Source organism: Capricornis sumatraensis, chromosome 8, assembly GCF_032405125.1.
Source record: "Capricornis sumatraensis isolate serow.1 chromosome 8, serow.2, whole genome shotgun sequence".
Lineage (NCBI taxonomy): Eukaryota > Metazoa > Chordata > Mammalia > Artiodactyla > Bovidae > Capricornis > Capricornis sumatraensis.
In genome coordinates this window covers 48228430-48255248 of record NC_091076.1, presented here as the reverse complement: position 1 = coordinate 48255248, position 26819 = coordinate 48228430, and the positions used below count along the sequence as shown (strand labels likewise).

Genomic DNA, 26819 nt, shown 5'->3' with positions numbered 1-26819 from the left:
CTGTAAAAAATAATGAAATCCTGCCCTTTGTGATAATATGGATAGCCATAAAGAATATTATGCTAAATGAAATAACTCAGAGAAAGACAAATACCATATAACTTCATTTATATGTGGAATCTGAGAAACATAGAAAACCAGAAAAAAATAAACACAACAAATATAAACACACAAAACACAAACCTAACAAAAACAACCATAACAAAACAGAAAGAGACTCATAGAAACAGAGAATAAATTGGTGGTTGTCAGACAGGAGAGAAGTGAGGATCTAAGGGAAATAAGTTACAGGGATTAAGAAGTATAAACTTCCAGTAACAACATAAGTCACAAGGGTGAAATGTGATGTTATGCAAAAGGAATAGAGTTAACAATATTATAGCAACTTTTCATGGTGACAAGTTGGAAGTATACTTACTGTGGTGATCATTTTATAAGGTATAAAAATACTGAGATACTATGCGGTACACCTGAAGTTAATTCAGTATTGTAAGTCAATTATACTTCAATAAAAAACAAAACAAAAACAATATTAAAGTGCCCATCAAGGTTTTTACATAATCTCGTTCTTTTTACATGTGTATCTTCTTTCTCCCATGATGACATTTCTCATGCTCAATGACATTTCTCATGCTCATGCTCAATGACATTTCTCATGCTCAATGACATCATCATACTTATTCACCTGTCTGAATATTTACTTGTCTGAAATACATGCCACAAAATGTCTGAAAAACACCGATATTGTTATTATAATTATAATTATGGTCATTCGAATTGATCTAATATTCTTTTGCAGTTCTTTTTGTCCTTTAGGTTTGTTCCACTAGGAATATATGGTCAAATTAGTACGTGTAAAGTCATGTAGAATAGTTTTCCCTGTGCATACATGCTTCCAACTAGATACACATATAAATTTGTTTGCTTCCATTTACTTTCAAATTTTTGACTTGATTTTTTCACATTTAATTTCATTTTATATTATATGTAAAATTACCAGTGTTAAATTTACAGAAAAGTTATAGTCAAGCTTAGCTTCATTATTTTTCCTTTTCTTGTATTCCTTCTCCTATAAGCAACCATTTTTTCCAGTAATGATATATTTTATCCATCTACTTTATCAGTATAAACATATTGTGTACACTTGCCCTCAACAAGTTATCTCACCTAACATTTTATCCGTAGTTCTCAACCGAGGAGGACCTTGTTTCCCAGGGCCATTTCACAGTGTCTGGAGATGTTTTTGGTTGTCACAACCTGGGGGGAGGAGTTTTCCTAGAACCTGGCGGGTAGAGGGCAGGGAAGCTGCTCAACCTTCTGTAACGCCCAGGCTAGCCCTGAGGCAGGAGGCAGATGGGCCCCTCCGCACCAGTGTGAAGGGAGTAGAGGGTGGTTCCCTGTGGACTGAAACCCTGAAACAGCAATAGCAGAATGGCTGAGAGAGGAGGCTGCCCAGACGGAATATAATGGCCCACATACCTCTCATTCTCTCAGTCAGGAAACCTCCCCAGCTACACAAGCACAGACAGGCTCCTTGGAGGTCCAAGGGGAGTGAGGCTAACCGATGCCGAGCTAGGCCTCTTTGGTGGAACCCACCTTGGCTAAGAGATGTGTGTGCACATGTGGGAGGACCCTGAGACATATCAGATAGGTACTCTGAACCAGGCAAGCCAGAATGACAGGCCAGGGGAAACCTGGAAGAAACGCCCCATCAGCTCATTTAAACTGTCACGAGAGCGTGACTCTCTCTGAGTCCACCCGCGTGCTGTCCACATGTACTGTACACTTTTTCCTCCTAAAAAATACTTGCTCACCACTTTCTTTGTGGGAATTCTTTTCTGCAAAGCCAAAGGGTGAGGGCCTTGTCACTGACCCTTGGTCTGGAGGCTAGGATGCAGCCCTCTGACTGCCGCAGCCCGACCTCATCTCTGGCCGGGGACCGAAGCCCTGCCTCAAGCTGCTGCAGGCTGCGGCCACCTGAAGTCAGCCGCTCGCAACAAAGAGCCATCTGACTCAAACGTTGCTGCTTTATATCATGAAGACCATGCCACAACAGTGTAGAAATAATCTTCCAAGGGTAGATGTATTATAATTAATCCAACCAGTCCTCTACTGACGTTCATTTAAGATGTTTCCTATTGCTCTTACAATGAGCATGCAATAAAGAGCCTTGTGCCCGTGTGTTTTCATAGTTTTGCTAACATATATTTGTGTCCCTAAAATTGGGATTGCTAGCTCAAAGAAGAAGTGCTTATGATTTTCTGAAACACTTCCTATATTTCCGTGCCCATAAGTTTGATCATTTGGCATTTCTGTGGTTAAATACAAGGATGACTGCCCTCTCACAGCCTTAGCAACAGAGCATGCAGTCAAATTTTTGGCCAATCTAATAGATGAGAAATGGCAGCTCAATGTTATTTAGAATTTTCCTTTCTCTTATTACGAGTGAGGTTGAGCGTCTTTTCACATATTTAAGAACTGTTGGCTCCAATGCCTCCGAGAAAGGCCAGAGCCACAGTAGCGCTTTCCCACCTCAGTTCTCCCGTCTCAAGCTAAGGGGACATCCCTGATGGTGCCCCTGGGGGAGGCCTGGATGAGCGGTGGAGGTTTTCGCTCCTGGCTTCCAGGGCCCTGCATCCAGCTGGATCCCCCCGCCCTCCACTGTTCTAGTGCCCTGTCCACAAGACCCCAGCCTACCCTCAGGAGCACACATGCACTTCCTTTCCTGTTAAAACTATCAGCTCATTCTCCTGTGGGTTAGATAGTCCTTTTCTCTGTTTATTTTTGAAACATGATATAAATTTCCAATGTTGTCAACTTTGTCATTTATTTTTATTTTGTTCATGGAAACCTTGTTTTTTTGTCATGCAAAAGTTTTTATTTTATTTTCATGTAGTTGAATATGTCAATCTTTTCCCTGATTGCTTCTGGATGTTAAATCATAGTTTTACATTTCCAGGTTTTGGTGATTACACGTTTTTCAAAAATAGAATTTAAATGCTTCTTTTTCTTACATTTTTATCTCTAATCCATTTAGAATTTCTCCTAGTATAGTATGCGAGGAATGAGTCCAGTTTTTTTTTTTTCCACATGATATTTTTTAGAATCCCCATGGATTTGAGTAGCCACTTTTACTCTATACTAAATCTACATATGCAAGTAGTATATTTCTGGCTTTTCTATTTTGTTCTATTGGTTTATCTGTCTTCTTGCATCAACATCAAAATGTTTTAATTATAGAGCCTTCGTAGTATTTTTTTTTCCTTCCAGTTTCTGGAGACATAACTGACATAAAGCACCTTGTAAGTTTAAGATGTACAGCATAATGATTCCACTTCATGTAAGTCAAGCAGTGATTTTCAGAAAGAGTTTAGTGAAATCTATCATCTCATATAGACACAAAGCTGAAGAAATAGGAAATACATTCTTCTCCGTGGTAAGAACTCTTAGGATTTACTCTAAATAAATTTCATGCATAACATATAGAAGTATTAATTATATTTGTTGTATTGAACATTACCTCCCTAGTACTTATTTATCTTATAGTTGGAAGTTTGTACCTTTTGCTTAGGCTTCCCAGATGGCTTAGTAGCAAAGAATCTGCCTGCCAATGCAGGAGGTGTAGGAGACGTGGGTTTGATCCCTGGGTTGGGAAGATTCTCTGGAGGAGGAAATGGCAAGCCACCCCACTATTCTTGCCTGGAGAATCCCATGGACAGAGGAGCCTGGTGGGCCACAGTCCATGGGGTCGCAAAGAGTTGGACACGACTGAAATGACGTAGCGTGAATAATTGACCAACAGCACTATGTTACTTCCTGGTGTGTAAATAGTGATTCGATATTTTCTTTATATACATTTTAATTATTTGGAAAAGCTACGCCCTCTCCAAGGTTTTTTTTATTTTTTTCCAGATTTTCCGGGCTATTCTTGCTTGCTGCTCTTCTAAATTAATTTATAATCAACTTATTGCATCTGACAAAATGATAGCATTTTAAATTTAGATCATATTAAAAGTACAGAATAATTAAGGGAGAACTAGTTTCTTGATGATAGAGTCTTTCTATCCAAGAATATAGTTTGCCTTTTTTCCTTTGTTCAAATCTACTATTTTTTCAGTAGTGTTTTAGTTTTCCACAAATAGGCTTTGGACACTTTGAAACTTGATATATATATATATGCCAACCTAAATGGGTTCTTTTTCATTACGCATTTTCACTGTTTTTTTTTTTTTTTTTTTGGTCAGGGGAGGTGAGCTATATATGTAGGCTATTAATGTTTGTTAAATTTATAACTTGTTACTTCACTAATTTTCGTATCTTTTAAAGTAGTTCCATTCACTCCTTGGAACTTTTCAGATATATAATTACACTATATACAAAGACAGATTAATTTACCTTTTTCTTTACAACTCTTATAATACAAATTGCTTTATCTTAGCTAATTGTATTGGTGGATACTTACAGCATACTGTTAAATAGTAGTGAAAACAGTGAAATTCTTGTCTTATCCCTAATAAGAAAGCCTTTAGTTGGTTCTCCATTAAATAATAGGCAGACTTTTGGCTGTAGTCTAAAAAATTTCTTACTTTTAGAAATAAATTTAGTTGGACCATGGTTGTTCGTATAAATACCTGTACTATACACCACTTTGGTGGAGATCGTTTTTGAGTGACAGGAGAAGGGTGGTACCATGACTTATGTGCCAGGATGACTTACCATGGGGCTGAGCTTGACATGCAGACAATCTTTGCTTCTACTTTATGGTAGAAAAATTTCAGAGAAGTGTGATGGAGGAATTTTGGGCATTGTTTTATCTCCACTGTATTTGGAAAGTCATACTAGATTCTTTGAATGCCATTTATTTCCTTTAAAAAGTTCCAGTTAACTTAGCCAAGATGCTAAAATATTTGTGTTCACAGAAGCTGTTATATTAATGGGATAAAAGAGCCTTTCCAGCCAGCAAGCCTGACCTGACCTTCCTGAAGTTTCAAAGTTGATGTGCTCTTGAAAAGCTTGCCTCTTTCTGCTTGCTTTGTCCTGAGCCTAATCTACAGTCAGAACAAGTGTTTCTCTGTAAAAGACTTCCTTTTCCTCATTTGCTTTTTATTTCCCACAGTTGGGGCCATTTGTGAGCTCCTGAACAACCAAACAAAGCAAAGTAACTTTCAAAGATGTTGTGTTCAAAATGGTAATTGAAAGGCCTAAAGAAGCACAATGGACTCTGAACAGGAGGGACCCTGAGTGTGGGAAGTCTCCTCGGTGCTGGTTTCAGTGCTGCCCACCACAAACACTCCGGGTTTTGCAGGCTCGTCTGAGCCAAGTCTGAATAGATGCCGAGCCTCGCTTTACAAAGACTCATGGCATGAAGTGTCCATGGGCTGAGCTGAAGGGTAAGGCCTCTGTCTTTTATTAGAACCAATTAAATCCTGAATTACTGAAAATTCTGCCTCTGTTTGCATTCAGAACAATATTTAAAACACTCCACAGTTGTAATTTCAAGGATAATGCCTCTGGTATCCCCTCCAAGCTTGCAAGACCTGTTTTTGAATGCATTAAGAAGAAAAATCACATCAGCATGTGCTTGTTTTCCAGTGTATCAACTTATATCATATTCATTTCTTCAACTTTACTATCTTTAGCTTATCAACGTGACAAATGAGAATCAGAGATGTTAAGCAATTTGCCCAAGTCATAATGGCAAGGCCACATTCAAACCTAGGTCTCATGGAGCCAAATTCTGTAGCATTCCATTATATCATTTCCGTGTGCATTTAAGTTCTTGTTTAGTTGCTTAGTCATGTCTGACTCTTTTACGAACTCATGGACTGTAGCCGCCAGGCTTCTCTCTCCATGGGATTTTGCAGGCAAGAATACTGGAATGAGTTGCCATTCCACCCACCAGGGGATCTTCCTGACCCAGGGATCGAACCCCTGTTTCCTGCATTAACGGGCGGATTCTACTGCTGAGCCACCAGGGAAGCCCACACATAAAATTATACATGCATTAATTATAAATGCACAAACATGATGTTCCGTTATACAAAAATCCTAATTTACAAACCAGCTAACTGACATGACCATTCTCATTTAAGGAACATTAATCTTGAGATTATTCTGAACAGAAAGTGTCCTGTTGCCTTTAAAGTTGGAATCCATTTTCAAGAATTGATTTGCTCATAAGTTGTCAGGCATGGATCTATTACATACAGTGAGATTTTTATCATTATTATTTTAACATAGAGTCTCACAGTAGAGTTGGCTTGCTGCCTTATTTCATCTATTTAATTGCACTTGTTCCAGCATTGTCCTAACCTCAAATACAAGGAAGCTTTGGGCCCCTGCCCTTTTCATCTGCTAAGAAGCAGCTAATGTTAAAGGAAACAAAAGATATACCCAAAAGAGAGCATCCCTCGATCCAGGGGGTCATGGAGCAGCACTAGTTGTTGTCATTTTTGTTGTTTAGTTGCTCAGTTATCTATGACTCTTTTGGAACCCAATGGACTGTAGCCTACCAGGTTCCTCTGTCCATGGGATTTCCCAGGCAAGAACACTGGAGCAGGTTTCCATTTCTTTTTTGGGGATCTTCCTGACCCAGGGATCGAACCGGAGACCCCAGCATTGGCAGGCAGATTCTTTACAACTGAGCTACCAGAGAAGCCCCGAAGCAGCATTAACAAAAGTGATCTGTTTCTACCCTTCACCCCCTGTTAAGCAGGTGCAAGTTGGAGGAAAAGGCTAACACAAAGTTCGAATCTTTAAGGTGAAAAGTAAAAGTGTTAGTCGTTCAGTCACATCTGACTCTTTGCAACCCCATGGGCTGTAGCCTGTCAGGTTTCTCTGTCCATAGGATTTCCCAGGCAAGAATACTGGAGTGGGTAGCCATTCTCTTGGCCAGGGGATCTTCCCAACCCAGGGACGGAACCCAGATCTCCTGCATTGCAGACAGATTCCTTACCATCTCAGCCATTCTTTTCAAGGGAGGCCAATCAGGAACTCCCAGTATCACCTAGAGATAAAAGAGGAATGGAATCCCTGTGGTTGTCATGGGCAAGGCTAACCTAGGAATGCACATCATGGACCTCCCAGCCCCAGAGAGCACAGACCTGCTGGCAGGAAGACTTAGCGGTCAATTTCAATTAACTACTTTGTGGGGCTTAAGAAATGTGGGGATGATCTGAAAGAGACTTTTAATCTCAGGTTTGGCTGTGGAGCAAACAAACACAAGCTGATTTTCATATCTTTATAAATCAAAGCAGGACTCAAACAAGGAAAGCATATTAAAACCACAAAAGCACATATCACGAGTCCCTGAATCAAATCAGTGTAATTTTGAGATTATTATTTGGGCGTGCATATCTCTGCTGCCTTTCACAAATAACAATAAAAGCCCCCACACATTTTATGGCTAGTAGGTATATTATTCAATTTTAAGTTGAGAAAAAAATTATAATAAAACCTACATGTGTCTGGCAGGTCACAGATCTCAAGATACCTCATAGTACCTTATTTTATTCTTAACAATAACCCATGAAGTATGTAAGATCTTATTCCCATTATGCCAGAGAAACTGAGTCTCATAGAGACGAGGCTCCCTTCTGTGGTAAGAAACTGGTTTAGGGTGGACTTTGAACAAGGGTCACCTGATTTAAGGTCAGTGCTCCTTCCACTAGACAAAATGCTTCCCCTAATGAATTACCCAGTATACTTTGCATATATAGATATGTAGGGGAAAGTTCCTGAGATGGTACCTGATTTTGAGTAGGAAGAAATGGACTTGTATGATATCTCTTTACCTGTGTCCACCTAGGGCAGCCACCTAACCTGTCTGTGTCTCAGTTTCTCACTGGAATATCAATGTCATGATAAAACTTGATTTAACTACTCCCAGGATGTCAGGCAAATGAAACTTAGAATGATGCTAATTAATTGTGCAAATGTTATATATTACTATAAATTTTTATCCATTGGTCTTTCAGGAGAGGCAGACTCTCAGTTCAGTTCAGTTCAGTCCCTCAGTCGTGTCTGACTCTCTGTGACCCTATGAACTGTAGCACGGCTGGCTGCTCTGTCCATCACCAACACAGTGGTTATAAGATCACAAGCTGCAGGAGGAGAGGGCAAGAAGAACTGAGAGAGAAGCACTGAAATACATGCATCACCACATGTAAAATGGATGGCTAATGGGAAGTTGCTGTATAACATGGAGAGCTCAACCTGGTGGTCTGCAGCGACCTAGAGGGGCAGGTTGGGGTGGGAGGTAGGGGGAGGCTCAAGAGGGAGGGAGCAAATGTGTACCTGAGGCTGATTCATGTTGACGTATGGCGGAAACCAAACAACACTGTAAAGCAAGTTTTGCTGTTTGTTGCTGTTCAGTCACTCAATCGTGTCCAACTCTTTGTGACCCCATGTGCTGCAGCATGTCAGCCTTCCCTGTTCTCCACCATCTCCCGGAGTTTACTCAAATTCATGTCCACTGAGTTGGTGATGACATCCAAGCATTTCATCTTATGTCGTCCCCTTCTCCTCCTGCCATCAATTTTTCCCAGCATCAGAGTCTTTTCCAATGAGTCAGTTCTTCGCATCAGGTGGCCAAAGTATTGGAATGTCAGCTTCAGTATCAGTCCTTCCAATGAGTATTCAGGACTGATTTCCTTTAGGATGGACTGGTTGGATCTCCTTGCAGTCCAAGGGACTCTCAAGCCTTCTCCAGCACCACAGTTCAAAAGCATCATTTCTTTGCTGCTCAGCCTCTTTATGACCCAACTCTCACATCCATATATAACTACTGGAAAAAACATAGTTTTGGCTAGACAGACCTTTGTCGGCAAAGTAATGTCTGTTTCTTAATATACTGTCTAGGTTGGTCATAGCTTTTCTTCAAGGAGCAAATATTTTTAAATCTCATGACTGCAGTCACCATCTGCAGTGATTCTGGAGTCCAAAATAAAGTCTCTCACTGTTTCCACTGTTTCCCCATCTATTTGCCATAAAGTGATGGGACTGGATGCCATGATTTTAGTTTTATGAATGTTGAGTTGTAAGGCAGTTTTTCCAGTCTCCTCTTTCACTTTCGTCAAGAGGCTCTTTAGTTCCTCTTCGCTTTCTGCTATAAGGGAGGTGTCATCTGCATATCTGAGATTATTGATATTTCTCTTGGCAATCTTGATTCTAGCCTGTGCTTCATCCAGTCCAGCATTTCTCATGATGTACTCTGGATATAAGTTACATAAGCAGGGTGACAATATACAGCCTTGACGTACTCCTTTCCTGATTTGGAACCAGTCTTTTTTCCATGTCCAGTTCTAACTGTTGCTCCTTGACCTGCATACAGACCTCTCAGGAGGCAGGTCAAGCGGTCTGGTATTCCCATCTCTTGAAGAATTTTCCACTCTGTTGTGATCCATACAGTCAAAGGCTTTAGCGTAGTCAGTGAAGCAGAAGTAGATGTTCTTCTGGATTTCTCTTGCTTTTTCTATGATCCAAAAAATGTTGGCAATTTGGTCTCTGGTTCCTCTGCCTTTTCTAAATCCAGCTTGAACATCTGGGAGTTCTTGGTTCATGTACTGTTGAAGCCTGGCTTGGAGAATTTTGAGCATTACTTTGCTAGTGTATGAGATGAGTGCAATTGTGCAATAGTTTGAACATTCTTTGGCATTGCTTTTCTTTGCGACTGGAATGAAAACTGATCTTTTCCAGTCCTGTGGTCACTGCTGAGGTTTCTAAATTTGCTGGCAGAGTGAGTACAACACTTTAACATCATCTTTTAGGATTTTACATAGCTCAGCTGGAATTTCATCACCTCCACTAGCTATGTTTGTAATGATGCTACCTAAGGCCCCCTTGACTTCACATTCCAGGATGTCTGGCTCTAGGTGAGTGATCACACCATCATGGTTATCTGGGTCATTAAGATCTTTCTTGTATAGTTTTTCTGTGTATTGTTGCCACCTCTTCTTAATATCTTCTGCTTCTGTTAGGTCCATACCATTTCTGTCCTTTATTGTGCCCCACAAGAGACTAAGCCAGACTTGCCTGCGAGCGTCCAGGAATCTCTGGCAAAGGTGTAGGTCAACAGTGGCCTGCGGTAGGGTCAGGGGCACTGAGTACAACAGTCCTGGCATAAGTCCTTTTGAAGGAGGTCACTATTCCTGCCATTGCCCCTCAGGCCAAACTATAGGCAGGGAACATAGCCCCACCTATTAACAGAAAATTGGATTAAAAATTTACTGAGCATGGGCCTGCCCATCAGAGCAAGACTCAGATTCTCCTACAGCCAGTCCCTCCCATCAGAAAGTTTCCACAAGCCTCTTATCCTTATCCACCAGAGGGCAGACAGAATGAAAACCACAGTTACAGAAAACTAACCAAACAATACTTGGATCACAGCTTTTTCTAACTCAATGAAACTATGAGCCATGCCATGTAGGGCCACCCAAGATGCATGGGTCATGGTAGAGAGTTCTGACATAATGTGGTCCACTGGAGAAGGGAATGTCAAACCACTTCAGTATTCTTGCCTTGAGAACCCCATAAACAGTATGAAAAGGCAAAAAGATGACACCAAAAGATGAGCTCCCCAGGTGAGTAGGTGCCCAAAAAATTACTGGAGAAGAGTAGAGAAACAGCTCCAGAAAGAATAAAAAGGCTGAGCCAAAGAGAAAACAATGCCCAGTTGTGGATGTGACTTGTGATGGAAGTAAAGTCTGAGGCTATAAAGAACAATATTGCATAGGAACCTGGAATGTTAGGTCCATGAATGAAGATAAATTGGAAGTGGTAAAACAGGAGATGTCAAGAGTGAGCATTGACATTTTAGGAATCAATGAACTAAAATGGACTGGAATGGGTGAATTTAATTCAGATGACCATTATATCTATTATTGTGGGCAAGAATCCCTTAGAAGAAATGGAGTAGCCCTCAGAGTCAACAAGAGTCCAAAATGCAGTGCTTGGGTGCACTCTCAAAAATAACAGAATGATCTCTGTTTGTTTCCAAGGCAAACCATTCAATATCACAGTAATCCAAGTCTGTGCCCCAACCAGTAATGCTGAAGAAAGAAAGTGAAAGTGAAGTCGCTCAGTCATGTCTGACTCTTTGCGACCCCATGGACTGAAGCCCACCAAGCTTCTCCATCCATGGAATTTTATAGGCAAGGACACTGGAGTGGTTTGCCATTCCAGGGGATCTTCCCAACCCAGGGATCAAACCCAGGTCTCCTGCATTGTAGGCAAACACTTTACCATCTGAGCCACCAGGGAATGCTGAAGGTGAAGTTAAACGGTTCTATGAAGACCTATGAGACCTTCTAGAACTAATACCAAAAAGGGATGTCTGTTTCATCACAGGGGACTGGAATGCAAAAGTAGGAAGTCAAGAGATACCTGGAGTAACAGGCAAGTTTGGCCTTGGAGTACAGAATAAAGCAGGGTAAAGGCTAACAGACTTTTGCCAAGAGAACGCACTGTCTTAGTGAACACCCTCTTTCAACAACACAGGAGAAGACTCTACACATGGTCATCACCAGATCGTTAATATTGAAATTAGATTGATTATATTCTTTGCAGCCGAGATGGAGAAGCTCTATACAGCCAGCAAAAACAAGACGAGGAGCTGCCTGTGGTTCACACCATGACCTCCTTATTGCAAAATTCCGACTTAAATTGAAGAAAGTGGGGAAAACCACTAGACCATTAAGGTACGACCTAAATCAAATCCCTTAATGACTGTACAGTGGAAGTAACAAATAGATTCAAGGCATGAGATCTGATAGAGAGAGTGCCTGAAGAACTACGGATGGAGGTTTGTAATATTGTACAGGAGGTGGTGATCAAAACCATCCCCAAGAAAAAGAAATCCAAAAAGGCAAAATGGTTGTCTGAGGAGGTCTTAAAAATAGCTGAGAAAAGAAGAGAAGCAAAAGGCAAAGGAGAAAAGGAAAGATATATCCATTTGAATGTACAGTTCCAAAGAATAGCAAGGAGAGATAAGAAAGCCTTCCTCAGTGATCAGTGCAAAGAAATAGAGGAAAACAATAGAATGGGAAAGACTAGAGATCTCTTCAAGAAAATTGAAGATACTGAGGCAGGCTCTCAATTTGTTTAAACCTACTATGAAGATAATGGCAACCCATTCCAGTGTTCTTGCCTGGAGAATCCCATGGACAGAGGAGCCTGGCCGGCTACAGTCCATGGGGTTGCAGAGAATTGGACACCACTGTGTGACTACCACTTCACTTCACTTCCCTATGAAGATACAGCAGTTCATATGTGTTTGGTAGATGCATGGAAAAAACTGTTAAGAGCTGCTCCTTTCTCTTCCTTGCTAATGTGTGTCTCTGTGGCCCGTAAGCTCAGTGGGTGGAAAGCAGGGCCATGAGGTGGTTGACATATTTTGCTCTCTTCCTAGCATACATGACTGGCTATAAGACAGTCTAATGGCCAAAGTTAGTGCCATGTTTACCAGGCAGTCATCTTTAAAAGTGTCCCCCCTCATAACAGCAGAGCCAATTGAGTGTCTCTTCCTGCCTTAGGATAATTAGCAAAGACATCATCTTCCTTTTGAGAGGCATCACAGTATAATGGTTGAGAACACAGAACAGGTTCTGGAATCCAACTACCTATATCTGAACCATTGTATACTGAACTTACTTAAAGCTGTTTTGCTTCAGTTTCTTTATCTGTAAAATGGGGATAACAAAAGGGGATTATTTTCCTATTTCCAACATAAATCATCACAGTTTTATCACTTTAAAACAATACTCATTTATTATTCCTAGTTCTTCAGGTCAGATGTTGGGGTGTGGTACGGCTTAGAGTCTCACAAGCCCCAAATCAGGGGTCCTCAGAGCTGTGTCCCCTTCTGGAAGGTCTGAGGATGAGCCAGTTCGAAGGTCACTCAGGTTGTTGGCTGTGCTCAGTTTCTTGAGGTTCTAGGCCTGCGGTCCCTGCCTCCTTGCTGGCTTTCAGCAGGATCCGAGAACCTGCCTCCCTTCCTGGCCTGGTACATCTTCCATATTCAGATGGGGGCTTCCCTGGTGACTCAGAGGTTAAAGCGTCTGCCTACAATATGGGAGACCTGGGTTTGATCCCTGGGTTGGGAAGATCCCCTGGAGAAGGAAATGGCAATCCATTCCAGTACTTTTGCCTGGAAAATTCCATGCATGGAGGAGTCTGGTAGGCTATAGTCCATGGGATCACAAAGAGTTGGACGTGATTGAGCAACTAGTTATTCAGACTAGCAATAATATTTCAAATCCTCTCCCATTCGGACATCTCTGGTTTCTCATTTTGCTGCATTGCTTCCAGCTTCAGCTGGACAGGATTGTCTGCCTAAGGGCTCATGCGATTAGACTGTACCCATCCGAGTCACCTAGACGAGTCTCACAAGCTAAGATCTGTAAGCTTAATCACATCTGAGTGCTCCCTTTGCCATGGAATGACATATTTACAAATTCTAAAGGCTGGGAGGGCACAGGCACCTTGGGTGTGGGGTGGTGGTACATTCTGCTCAATGCAAATAGCACCTGCCTCATGGAGGGATTGTCAGAGTTAAATGAGTTTGTTTTTGATTATAGTATAAACACAGGTTTTATCTATTTCGTATGTTTCAGTCCATTGTAATCATAATTCTTTTTGATGCTCAAACATTTCCATCTTTAACTAGTGGAATGCAGCTTGAACTGTCTCTTGTTACCATCAAACAACATTCCACTAGCCTTTCCTAGCAGGATAAGATGCTGAGGCTTCTGTCGCAGACCTGGAATCAGCTAGTTCTACAAGGAATCCTGGTTTCTTCCCATGGAAAATGGTGTGTAGAGACCACAGTCTGGGTGCTAAGAATAGAATCTCTCTTCACATGGATCTGTAGTGCTCTTGTATGTATGGACAGTAACGTCATCCTTCTCAGCAGCTCATTATTTCTGCTCCTTATGAGCCTCCGGTTCCACCTGATGTTCCTCCTTCCCCTCTTACAGCAGCCAGTGTTCCTGTGATGCCTCACCTTCCCACCAGCCAGGTGGCCCCCCTTCTCCTAATCCTCTCGTCATTCTCTGCTGGGCCAGACCCCTCTGTTCACCTCTGGCCTGGCATGGCATCAAAGTGGGGAACACTTCCATAATGCTGAGAAATACCACACCCACCTCCCCCACCCCGCCTTTTTTTTTTTACAGAATGTTTCTATTTTTAAAAAATTTCTTCAAGTGAGCTAACTTCTTATTTGCTACTGAGAAAGTGAATTCCTAGGCAGGTTGATAAGAAGTCTGGGGTCTGTGAGGAGGAGAGAGGGATCTGGAGCTCTGCAAGAGTAGCCAGGGATCTGGAATTCTCAAGGAGGAGGAAAGATGTCTTTTTTTTTTCCTCTACATTCCTTAGTTTAAGTCACATAAAATGTTTTTATCTTTAAGCCCAGAACTGTTGTTGTTTAAACAAACAACTCAGTTTAAACTCTGTACTAAGGATTATATAACAACAATGTATCCTTCTTGAGGACAGTTTCTCCTTCCTGAAAACCTTCTGGCTAATCCTCCTTTCTTAAAACGTAAATTATAAGAGTCCTCTCAGTTCAGTTCAGTCCCTCAGTCGTGTCCGACTCTTTGCAACACCATGAATTGCAGCATGCCAGGCCTCCCTATCTATCACCAACTCCTGGAGTTCACTCAGACTCACGTCCATCGAGTCAGTGATGCCATCCAGCCATCTCATCCTCTGTCCTCCCCTTCTCTTCCTGCCCCAATCCCTCCCAGCATCAGAGTCTTTTCCAATGAGTCAACTGTTCGCATGAGGTGGCTAAAGTACTGGAGTTTCAGCTTTAGCATCATTCCTTCCAAAGAAATCCCAGGGCTGATCTCTTTCAGAATGGACTGGTTGGATCTCCTTGCAGTCCAAGGGATTCTCAAGAGTCTTTTCCAACACCACAATTCAAAAGCATCAATTCTTCAGCACTCAGCTTTCTTCACAGTCCAACACTCACATCCATACATGACCACAGGAAAAACCATAGCCTTGACTAGACGGACCTTTGTTGGCAAAGTAATGTCTCAGCTTTTGAATATGCTGTCTAGGTTGGTCATAACTTTTCTTCCAAGGAGTAAGTGTCTTTTGATTTCGTGGCTGCAGTCACCATCTGCAGTGATTTTGGAGCCCCCAAAAATAAAGTCTGACACTGTTCCCACTGTTTCCCCATCTATTTCCCATGAAGTGATGGGACCAGATGCCATGATCTTTGTTTTCTGAATGTTGAGCTTTAAGTGAACGTCTTCACTCTCCTCTTTCACTTTCATCAAGAGGCTCTTTAGTTCCTCTTCAATTTCTGCCATAAGGGTGGTATCATCTGCATATCTGAGGTTATTGATATTTCTCCTGGCAATCTTGATTCCAGCTTGTGTTTCTTCCAGTCCAGCGTTTCTCATGATGTACTCTGCATAGAAGTTAAATAAGCAAGGTGACAATATACAGCCTTGATGTACTCCTTTTCTTGTTTGGAACCAGTCTGTTGTTCCATATCCAGTTCTAACTGTTGCTTCCTGGCCTGCATACAAATTTCTCAAGAAGCAAGTCAAGTGGTCTGGTATTCCCATCTCTTTCAGAATTTTCCACAGTTTATTGTGATCCACACAGTCAAAGGCTTTGGCATAGTCAATAAAGCAGAAATAGTTGTTTTTCTGGAACTCTCTTGCTTTTTTGATGATCCAGCGGATATTGGCAATTTGATCTCTGGTTCCTCTGCCTTTTCTGAAACCAGCTTGAACATCCGGAAGTTCACGGTTCATGTACTGCTGAAGCCTGGCTTGGAGAATTTTGAGCATTACTTTACTAGTGTGTGAGATGAGTGCAATTGTGTGGTAGTTTGAGCATTCTTTGGCATTGCCTTTCTTTGGGATTGGAATGAAAACTGACCTTTTCCAGTCCTGTGGCCACTGCTGAGTTTTCCACATTCGCTGGCATATTGAGTGCAGCACTTTCACAGCATCATCTTTCAGGATTTGAAATAGCTCAACTGGAATTCCATCACCTCCACTAGCTTTGTTCGTAGTGATGCTTTCTAAGGCCCACCTGAATTCACATTTCAGGATGTCTGGTTCTAGGTGAGTGATCACACCATCATGATTATCTGGGTTGTGAGATCTTTTTTGTACAGTTTTTCAGTGCATTCTTGCCACCTCTTCTTAATATCTTCTGCTTCTGTTAGGTCCAGACCATTTCTGTCCTTTATCGAGTCCATTTTTGCATGAAATGTTCCCTTGGTGTCTCTAATTTTCCTGAAGAGATCTCTAGTCTTTAAGATCTTTACAACCTTGAGACACTCTTTTGATTTACTGTAATAGCTAATTAAAAAGTATGTAACTCCCTAGCATAGACTGGCGAGGGGGCACTCTCCATCCCCCTTCTGGTGTCTATGTCAGAAGCTTTCTCTGTGCCATTTTATACTTTAGTAAAACTCTACTACAGGCGTGAGTCATCAAGCCTGACCCTTGGTCCCAGCACTGCATCTTCTTCGAAGATCATGAATCTGACCCTGTTCACCATAGGCTATCACTATTCAGGGCTTTGGTAAGCAAACTGATTCTTTCTTAACTCAGAATGACAGTGCTTTGAAATAGTATGGCAAGAGCCAGCCCCATCACCAGAGCAGAAAGGTATTACAAAGCCAGTAACTCCCTCAGGTATGTGTGCTTCCCTGGTTGCTGAGTGGCAAAGAATCTGCCTGTCAATGCAGGAGACGCAGGAGATGCAGTTTTGATCCCTGGGTCAGGAGGATCCCCTGGTGGAGGAAATGGCAAACCACTCCAGTATTTCTTGCCTAAAAAATCCATGAACACAGGAGCCCAGTGTGCTATAGTCCATGGGGTTGCACACACAATGTGTGTTTCCTAGGAAGTCTGGGTGGTTGCATGTTGAAATTTTTAACTAGAGTTTCCCAGTAATGAAAGTGTTGAGGAGTTAATTTACCTTAACCATTTTTAGGGCAACTATCCCTTTAAAAACCCAATTAATACTGAGGAGCTACTCTCTGCAAATATGTACAAGCATACGAAAATTTATCAACACATTTTCATGAGTTTCAGGACCTGTTGGATAGTTTCCAACAAACTGTCTTGGAGAGTTTAGTTTGTTTGCACTAGATTCTTTTTTAATGTAGACCATTTTAAAAATCTTTATCGAATTTGTTATTATATTGATTACTTTTTGTTTCTTTGCTTTTGTATTTTGGCTGCAAGGCATGTCAGAGCTTAGCCCCTTGACTGGAGATCTAACCTGCACCCATTGGATTGGAAGGCAAAGTCTTAACCACTGGACCCCCAGGGACATCCTGACAACTAAGTTCTGGTTTACATTGGCTTGTTGGAGTCAGCTGGATGTGGAAGCTGGGAGGGGGTGTGGACAGAAGGAAACACAGCTGGAACTAGGGTGAAGGTTTTAAATTTCTCCATTCATCATTATTCATGCTCTGGTCTATAGCAATGAAGGCTATTTCTGGTGCCAGTCATGAATTATTTGCTACCATTCCACAATATTTTATGTGTAGAAATTGGAAGTCAGCTCTTTAAACTTGGGATAATTTTGGAATACAGACAGCACTAAAAATTGTAGCTGGTTATAGGCAAAGAGAAGACTGTCAAAGAGCCATCAAAGGTAGCCATCCCACAAGGGAAGGGAATGGTACCACCCTAGTATTCTTGCCTGGAGAATCCCATGGACGGAGGAGCCTGGTGAGCTACAGTCCATGGAGTCACAAAGAGCAGGATACAACTGAGCTTCTGAGCACACATGCTATATTACGTACAGCACAATAATATCAGCACTTCTTAACACATAAAATCAACACCTCTTTTATACAGAGGCCCTTGTCCATCTTGGCAGGAGGTTTTTGTAAAGAGGATGCCTTGTTCTTTTGTTTAGTACATCTGAGTCTTTATAACTTGAAGTCCACAGCACCTTTTTACATTCTGTACTTGTGCTGGAGAATCTCAGAGAGAAAAAGATGTTTATTCGTCACCAGATATTGTAGCTCTGAGGCACAAGAATCCTGGGAGAACAGGACAAAACCGCAGATGAAGGGAGGGCTTTCATGTAGACACAGAGGTCCCTGAGGCTCTGATTTATTTGACGTTTGTGAAGTGAAACTCAACAGGTTGTTTATGGCTGATTTGAAGCCCTTGTCATACCATGTTTTATGGTTCCAAAGGAACAAAGTAGAGAAAAGTTCCCTAAAGAAACTGAACAGGTGTTTTGGGACTACAGGACATTTTAGTTACAGGGTGAAAAATCTCCGTTTGATGGTAAGTCATTAAGTTGCCTTGGGTCATGGGTTTGAGTGTGCTTTAGCAGTTGCTTAAAGAAATCTAGAATGCTTTTCTTTTCCCCAAATATCCTTCTTGTAAAAACGTCCTTGATATCGAGGGTTGTGACTAAGCCAGAAACTGCCCCTGTAGGCACCACCAGGAGCCGTGGCTCAGGTGGGCAGAGGCCTGAACGGCAGAGGCTGGAGAGGTCTTCATCCCGAATACAGCTGGAGAGAGTACTGGTTTTCTGATGGTAAGAATGATGGCACACAAATATGTACCTTGAACACTGTTCTCACTTCTTAAGAAGCCCACGGCTTCCCTGGAGGTCCAGTGGCTAAGACTCTAAGCTCCCAATGCAGGGGCCCCAGGCTCAATCCCCAGTCGGGGAACAAGATCTCACATGCCACAGGTAAGAGTTTGTATGCCTCAAAAAAACAAAAAACAAAAAACAAGAGTTTGTATGCCACGACTAAGACCTGGTGAGGCCAAATAAATAAATAATTTTTTTTTTTTTTAAAGAAGAAGCTCACAGCCCTGGAGACACAGAGTAACTTGGAAAATTTTGATAAGAAAATCTCTTGATACCCTTTAGTAACCTACTGAGCTTGGCCTTGCCAAGGGGAACCACTAAGTTTGCCCCAACGCTCTAATTTTTGAACTGCCCTAGTGAAAAGTGAAACTGCAAATCACTCAGTCATGTCCAACTCTTTGCAACCTCATGGACTGTAGCCTGCCAGGCTCCTCTGTCCACAGAATTCTCCAGGCCCGGATACTCGAGTGGGTTGCCATTCCCTTTTCCAGGGATTTTCCTGACTCAGGGATCGAACCTGGGTCTCCTGCATTGGAGGCGGATCCTTTACCATCTGAACCAGCAGGGAACTGCCCTAGAGACAGTCTACTGTCTCTGTACACTGGTCTAACTGTACACTGGTCTAGTAAGATCAACAAAAGCAGGATGTGAACAATGTGCCCATTCAAAGGCTTGTAACACATTCTCTCAATTAATTTTTTAAAAACTAGATGCACATCATTCATCTGGGTTTAAAACTCTGAACCACTCTGACTTCAGGCAGGTAGTAAGCTCCCTACACATGGCATGAACTCAAGAAACATTCATGGAGTAGATGCTACTGAATGATTTCTCATTTGGTCCTTCCTACTGAAATTCTGAAATAAAGTTTCTAGCTAACTTTTGTTTTAGGTCAACATGAATTAGTTGTGTTCTCTGAATATCCAGCATACCTGCCACCCAGACCCCATTGAAAATGTAACATCTACTATTCATTAATTCACTGTGAAATATTTAACATGTATCTATAACATTCTGGGCACAATGAATCACCATTTAATTCAACCGTTCCAAAACTCTAGAGACAAGTATGTAATGAATAGGGTTCCATGCTTTATTTGGATTTTATTCAAATACATCTTACGTTTTTAAGTGGTGCTAAGGAATTGAAGTTGGAAATGCTAAGACATGGTTAGCCATGTCTAATTTAAAAACTCTAAATTCTCATTTAAAGTGAATTAGCACTAAAGACTTAGCAATACTACACATGGGTTGTTAATTAGTCTTTAGAGTGTGTGATACTTGCAGGATCTCAATCCTGGGCCCCTTTCAGTTCTCACTATCTTTTGAAGATACTCTGAAGCAGTCTGGGTTTAGGTAGGGTGACCACATAGCTTATTATTCCAACTAGGGCCACTTTGAGTGTGAATGGGGTGCTGTTTCTCTAGGCCTAGAGGAGCTATTCCACATTCAAGGTCAGGAGGGGCAGCGGTGAGGAGATACCCCTCGTCCAAGGTAAGAGAAACCGCAGTAAGATGGTAGGTGTTGCAAGAGGGCATCAGAGGGCAGACACACTGAAACCATACTCACAGAAAACTAGTCAATCTAATCACACTAGGACCACAGCCTTGTCTAACTCAATGAAACTAAGCCATGTATGTCATGTGGGGCCACCCAAGACCAGCGGGTCATGGTGGACAGGTCTGACAGAATGTGGTCCACTGGAGAAGGGAATGGCAACCTGCTTCAGTATTCTTGCCTTGAGAACCCCATGAACAGAATGAAAAGGCAAAATGATAGGATACTGAAAGAGGAACTCCCCAGGTCAGTAGGGGCCCAATATGCTACTGGAGATAAGTGGAGAAATAACTCCAGAAAGAATGAAGGGATGGAGCCAAAGCAAAAACAATACCCATCTGTGGATGTGACTGGTGATAGAAGCAAGGTCTGATGCTGTAAAGAGCAATATTGCATAGGAACCTGGAAGGTCAGGTACATGAATTAAGGCAAATTGGAAGTGGTCAAACAGGAGATGGCAAGAGTGAACGTTGACATTCTAGGAATCAGCAAACTAAAATGGACTGGAATGGGTGAATTTAACTCAGATGACCATTATATCTACTACTGCAGGCAGGAATCCCTCAGAAGAAATGGAGTAGCCATCATGGTCAACAAAAGAGTCTGAAATGCAGTACTTGGATGCAATCTCAAAAACGACAGAATGATCTCTGTTCATTTCCAAGGCAAACCATTCAATATCACAGTAATCCAAGTCTATGCTCCAACCAGTACTCTGAAGAAGCTGAAGTTGAACAGTTCTATGAAGACCTACAAGACCTTCTAGAATGAACACCCCCAAAAAGATGTCTTTTTCATGATAGGGGACTGGAATGCAAAAGTAGGAAGTCAAGAAACACCTGGAATAACAGGCAAATTTGGCCTTGGAATACAGAATGAAGCAGGGCAAAGACTAATAAAGTTTGCCAAGAAAATGCCTTGGTCATAGCAAACACCCTCTTCCAACAACACAAGAGAAGACTCTACACATGGACATCACCAGATGGTCAACACCGAAATCAGACTGATTATATTCTTTGCAGCCAAAGATGGAGAAGCTCTATACAGTCAACAAAAACAAGACCAGGAGTTGACTGTGGCTCAGATCATGATCTCCTTATTGCCAAATTCAGACTGAAATTGAAGAAAGTAGTGAAGACCACTAGACCATTCAGGTATGACCTAAATCAAATCCCTTACAATTATACAGTCGAAGTGAAAAATAGATTTAAGGGCCTAGATCTGATAGATAGAGTGCCTGATGAACTATGGACTGAGGTTCCTGACATTGTACAGGAGACAGAGATTAAGACCAAAAGAAATGGAAAAGAAATGCATAAAAACAAAATGGCTGTCTGAGGAGGCCTTACAAATAGCTGTGAAAAGAAGAGAAGTGAAAAGCAAAGGAGAAAAGGAAAGATATAAGCATCTGAATGCAGAGTTTCAAAGAGTAGCAAGAAGAGATAAGAAAGCCTATCTCAGTGATCAATGCAAATAAATAGAGGAAAACAACAGAATGGGAAAGACTATAGATCTCTTCAAGAAAATTAGAGATACCGAGGGAACATTTCATGCAAAGATAGGCTCGATAAAGGACAGAAATGGTCTGGACCTAACAGAAGCAGAAGATATTAAGAAGAGGTGGCAAGAATATACGGAAGAACTGTACAAAAAAGATCTCACAACCCAGATAATCACGATGGTGTGATCACTCATCTAAAGCCAGACATCCTGAAATGTCAATTCAAGTGGGCCTTAGAAAGCATCATTACGAACAAAGCTAGTGGAGGTGATGGAATTCCAGTTGAGCTATTTCAAACCCTGAAAGATGATGCTGTGAAAGTTGTAGGGAACTAGGTTTAAGGAAGGTTGAGAAGTGCTTGCAAACAAGACTCTCAACCAGGGCTGAGATGTTCAGCTAAGAATCCTGTTTGTTCCCGTGGGAAAAGAACATTTCTTGCACACAAGGATGTTTCTCTGATTCCTCAAAAGGAACAGACCCTGGAACAAAACGGATTCTAAGTTGATAAAGAAGTTCCCCAAAACAAAGTCTTAGCTGCAGTAAATAAGTCAAGGTAAAGGTTATCTCGCCCTGCGCCTGCGCACTGTATAGTCTCTGAATCATAGTGCTTGGCAGCTTGCCCTGTAGGTTGTTGTGCAAGGGATATAAAATAAAGTAGCTGTAAGAAGCAAGTGTTAAAATATAAAGATTTAAACCACTCTGCAGTGTTGGTGTTTCATTCCGTCGCTGGCAGAAAGTGCTGCACTCAATATGCCAGAACATTTGGAAAACTCAGCAGTGGCCACAGGACTGGAAAAGGTCAGTTTTTATTCCAATCCCAAAGAAAGGCAATGCCAAAGAATGCTCAAACTACCACACAATTGCACTCATCTCACACACTAGTAAAGTAATGCTCAAAATTCTCCAAGCCAGGCTTTAGCAATACGTGAACTGTGAACTCCCTGATGTTCAAACTGGTTTTAGAAAAGGCAGAGGAACCAGAGATCAAATGCCAAAATCTGCTGGATCATGGAAAAAGCAAGAGAGTTCCAGAAAAACATCTATTTCTGCTTTAGTGACTCTGTCAAAGCCTTTGACTGTGTGGATCACAATAAACTGAGGAAAATTCTGAAGGAGATGGGAATACCAGACCACCTGACCTGCCTCTTGAGAAACCTATATGCAGGCCAGGAAGCAACAGTTAGAACTGGACATGGAACAACAGACTGGTTCCAAATAGGAAAAGGAGTACTTCAAGGCTGTATATTGTCACCCTGCTTATTTAACTTACATGCAGAGTATATCATGAGAAACGCTGGGCTGGAAGTAGCACAAGCTGGAATCAAGATTGCCAGGAGAAATACCAATAACCTCAGATATGCAGATGATACCACCCTTATGGCAGAAAGTGAAGAGGAACTAAAGAGCCTCTTGATGAAAGTGAAAGAGGAGAGTGAAGATGTTCACTTAAAGCTCAACATTTAGAAAACAAAGATCATGGCATCTGGTCCCATCACTTCATGGGAAATAGATGGGGAAACAGTGGAAACAGTGTCAGACTTTATTTTTTGGGGCTCCAGAATCACTGCAGATGGTGACTGCAGCCAAGAAATTAAAAGATGCTTACTCCTTGGAAGAAAAGTTATGACCAACCTAGATAGTATATTCAAAAGCAGAGACATTACTTTGCCGACTAAGGTCCGTCTAGTCAAGGCTATGGTTTTTCCAGTAGTCGTGTATGGATGTGAGAGTTGACTGTGAAGAAGGCTGAGCGCCGAAGAATTGATGCTTTTGAACTGTGGTGTTGGAGACAACTCTTGAGAGTCCCTTAAACTGCAAGGAGATCCAACCAGTCCATTCTGAAGGAGATCAACCCTGGGATTTCTTTGGAAGGAATGATGCTAAAGTTGAAACTCCAGTACTTTAGCCACCTCATGCGAAGAGTTGACTCATTGGAAGACTCTGATGCTGGGAGGGATTGGGGGCAGGAGGAAAAGGGGAGGACAGAGGATGAGATGGCTGGATGACATCGTGGACTCGATGGACGTGAGTCTGAGTGAACTCCGGGAGTTGGTGATGGACAGGGAGGCCTGGTGTGCTGCAATTCATGGGGTTGCAAAGAGTCGACATGGCTGAGACTGAACTGAACTGAACTGAACTGAACTGGGGTGCTGTTGATGATTTCATCAGTGCAGTAGGTGTAAAGGGGATTCTCTTGGACAAACAGGGTCTTGGGTTCACCTTAGGAAAGAACACTGGTGGAGGGATCGGAGTTGATACACACTGGCTGCCTCATCAGTGCCTGTCATGTCCCCTTTTCGGGTTTCAGTTTATTGGAATGAAGAAAAGGAAAAGCGTTGTACTGAAACCAACTGGCAGAAGATGAGATGGTTAGACAGCGTCCTTGAATCATCAGACGTGAATCTGAGCAAACTCGGGGTGAGTGAAGGACAGGAGAGCCTGGAGTGCTGTCGTCCATGGGGTTGCAAAGAGCTGGACACAACTGACTGACTGAAGAACAGCAAAATCCGCCCTACTGCTTCGTTCAAACTTCACCACTTTACAATTACAAATAGACTCAAAGGAAAGAATCTCATCATGTTTTTGAAACAGCTTCAAATTCAGAGATAGCTGGCAAGCACATGAAACACTTTTTAAAAACTCGCCCCTTTAACAAACCATGTTGTTACCAAAGCTTACATCATATTTTAAATAAATCAGCTTAAGAAATCAATAAGCTGACTTCAGGGTTGGCAAACATTTCATCCACACCACCTGAAGCATTGTGTTGAGAAGGATTCTGAGGCTGTACCTGGGCTCATGAGGAAAAAAACAAAAAAACAAACCTCAATCAATTAGTGATGGTTTCTGGGGTCATGGGGACATGAGAGAGACGCAAAGAGGGTAGGAGGGGTTACGGGCTACGTGTGTGCGCCCGTTCTCTGCCAGGGCCGGCCGAGGGTCTCCGGTACTAAAATACAAAACACAAGAAAAACCAAACCCAGGTTTAGGGTAAACCTGCTTCATACTGGTATCTAACACAGTGTGAGTCTCACCCAGGCATTCTTGTCCTTTTCCCTGCTCTCAGTGGCCTTCCATAAGCACTCAGGGGGCAGAGTATAAGTGATGGTCAGCAACCTTGGTGCACGTCAGGATCACATAGGACTGCTGGGAATGGGCCAGGCTTCGCTGGGTTTAACAGCCCTGCCTCCTCAGTCAGAGCTTCCACCAGGCAGGGAGGACAAACACCCGCTGGCAGAGGGGCTGAAACGGGGAGCAGGGTCAGGGACCCCTGCCCTCAGTCCTCATTTTTATAAAAGCCATGTGACCTTGGACATATTACTTTTCTCGGTGTGTGAAATGAATTTGGACTCAGGGATTTTCCAACTTTAACTTTCTGTGACTAACACATGAAGAGGTGAAGAGTATCACAGTGTGCTAACTCCATGCTACACGTCTTTCTCTTTGCAAATTCAAGGAAAGCTCCTTTTGTGGTCAGACAGATACATTCTGCAGTACATGATCAGGAAATAAACACACATAACTGTTTCATGCACCTGTGTGTCACTTGCGCAGTCATGTCTGACTCTGTGCAGACCCACTGACTGACTAGCCTGCCAGGCTCCTCTGTCCACGGGATTCTTCAGGCAGGAATACTGGAGTGGGTTGCCATTCCTTTCTCCAGGGGATCTTCCTGACTCAGGGATCAAACCTGGGTAAGCAGGCAGATTCTTTACAGACAGAGCTGCCAGGGAAGCCCATTTTTGTATAAATAGTCATAATTTTTTGAAAGAGGCAGCTCAGTTATATAACACAGTAAGCCCCTACATATGAATTTTCAAGTTGCAAACTTTTGAAGATGCAAATGTCCCCCTGTATGCCAACTGTTGTATTGTACTACTGTACCTTTCAAGGTATTGTACTGTAAGGTCAAAAATGTCTTATTTTTTGTTTGTTTTTTACATATTATTTGTGTGAAAAGTATTACAAACAGTAGAGTACTATATGGGAATTTCCTGATGGCTCAGATGGTAAAGAATCTGCCTGCAATGAGAGAGATCCAGGTTCAATCCCTGGGTCAGGAAGGTGCCCTGGAGAAGGAATTGGCAACCAACTCCAATATTTTTGCCTGGAGAATTCCACAGACAGAGGAGTCTGGCGGGGCTACAATTCATGGGGTTGCCAAGAGTTAGGTATGACTGAGTGACTAACACACACTATATAGTCGACCGTGTTAGTTGGCTACCTAGGTTAACTTTGTTGAACTTACAAACATATTGGACTTGTGAACATGCTCTGGGAATGGAACTCATTTATATGTAGGGGGATTTAACTGTACTGTTGGTAGAATCCTTTGTCTAGGTTGTTCTTGCAAATTGTTGTTTTTTTTTTAAGACACTAAAAATCCATGGACATAATTTACTACTTCAACATATATTTTAGTTGCTTGCATCTCTGACTTTAGCAGATTTCTCAGCATTCTCACTGTTGAATAAGTTGACATCTTACCTGAGTGACAGCAACATTTGTCCCGTCGGTGACTTCCACACTCATATTATAGATGGACCTCTGCTCTGCATCCAAAGGTTTTGCAATGACAATGGTCCCAACACCCTTCTCTGCATCAAAAGAGCTGTCAAAATTGCCCCCTGACGAGTTCACAGAAACAACATGAAATTAGCATATCTGAGAAGTTATTACACGTACTGAAGCATATAGTCTTAAAAGGAGCGCATATACAGAAATGCTTTTTCTGGACAGGCACCCCTGTGGCTCAATTTGTACTTCTCAAATGAACCCTTTATTTTCTAACTTAACTCATAGTTCAAAACATAGCCTCTACAGTGCATAACAAATGTCATCAAAAAAATGTATTGCCAAAAATCCCCTCAGCACTAATGTTAGAGCAGTAAAACATAAATTGACCCCATAAAATACGTAGAAAGCAAAAGTCCCATTCAACCCCTTGTGGCTTCTGGGCTAGGAATCTGTAGACCTTTTACTTTTCCAAAGTAAATTACATTCTCAGTAAACAAACAGTCCAATCATTATTAACAAAAATGAGTAGGCACTTTGAAATCTGTACCAGGATTGATGGTAAACATGTGGTTGTTAGAGTTCAGATTCCCTCAGTTTGATGTCAGAAATGAAGTTATAAATACTAGAAAAAAAGGAGAAGCAACAAAAT

At 41.9% G+C, this 26819-nt stretch overlaps 1 protein-coding gene across 2 annotated transcripts in view; it reads right to left on the bottom strand.

Annotated features, from left to right (window-relative positions):
• FAT3 (FAT atypical cadherin 3) overlaps positions 1 to 26819 on the bottom strand; it is a 648324-nt gene that overhangs the window by 129005 nt on the left and 492500 nt on the right. For both annotated transcript variants that reach the window (XM_068978441.1, XM_068978442.1), the window contains exon 6: positions 26141 to 26280. In XM_068978441.1, coding sequence (XP_068834542.1) covers positions 26141 to 26280 — 140 coding nt within the window. The remainder of the gene's footprint in view (positions 1 to 26140; positions 26281 to 26819) is intronic.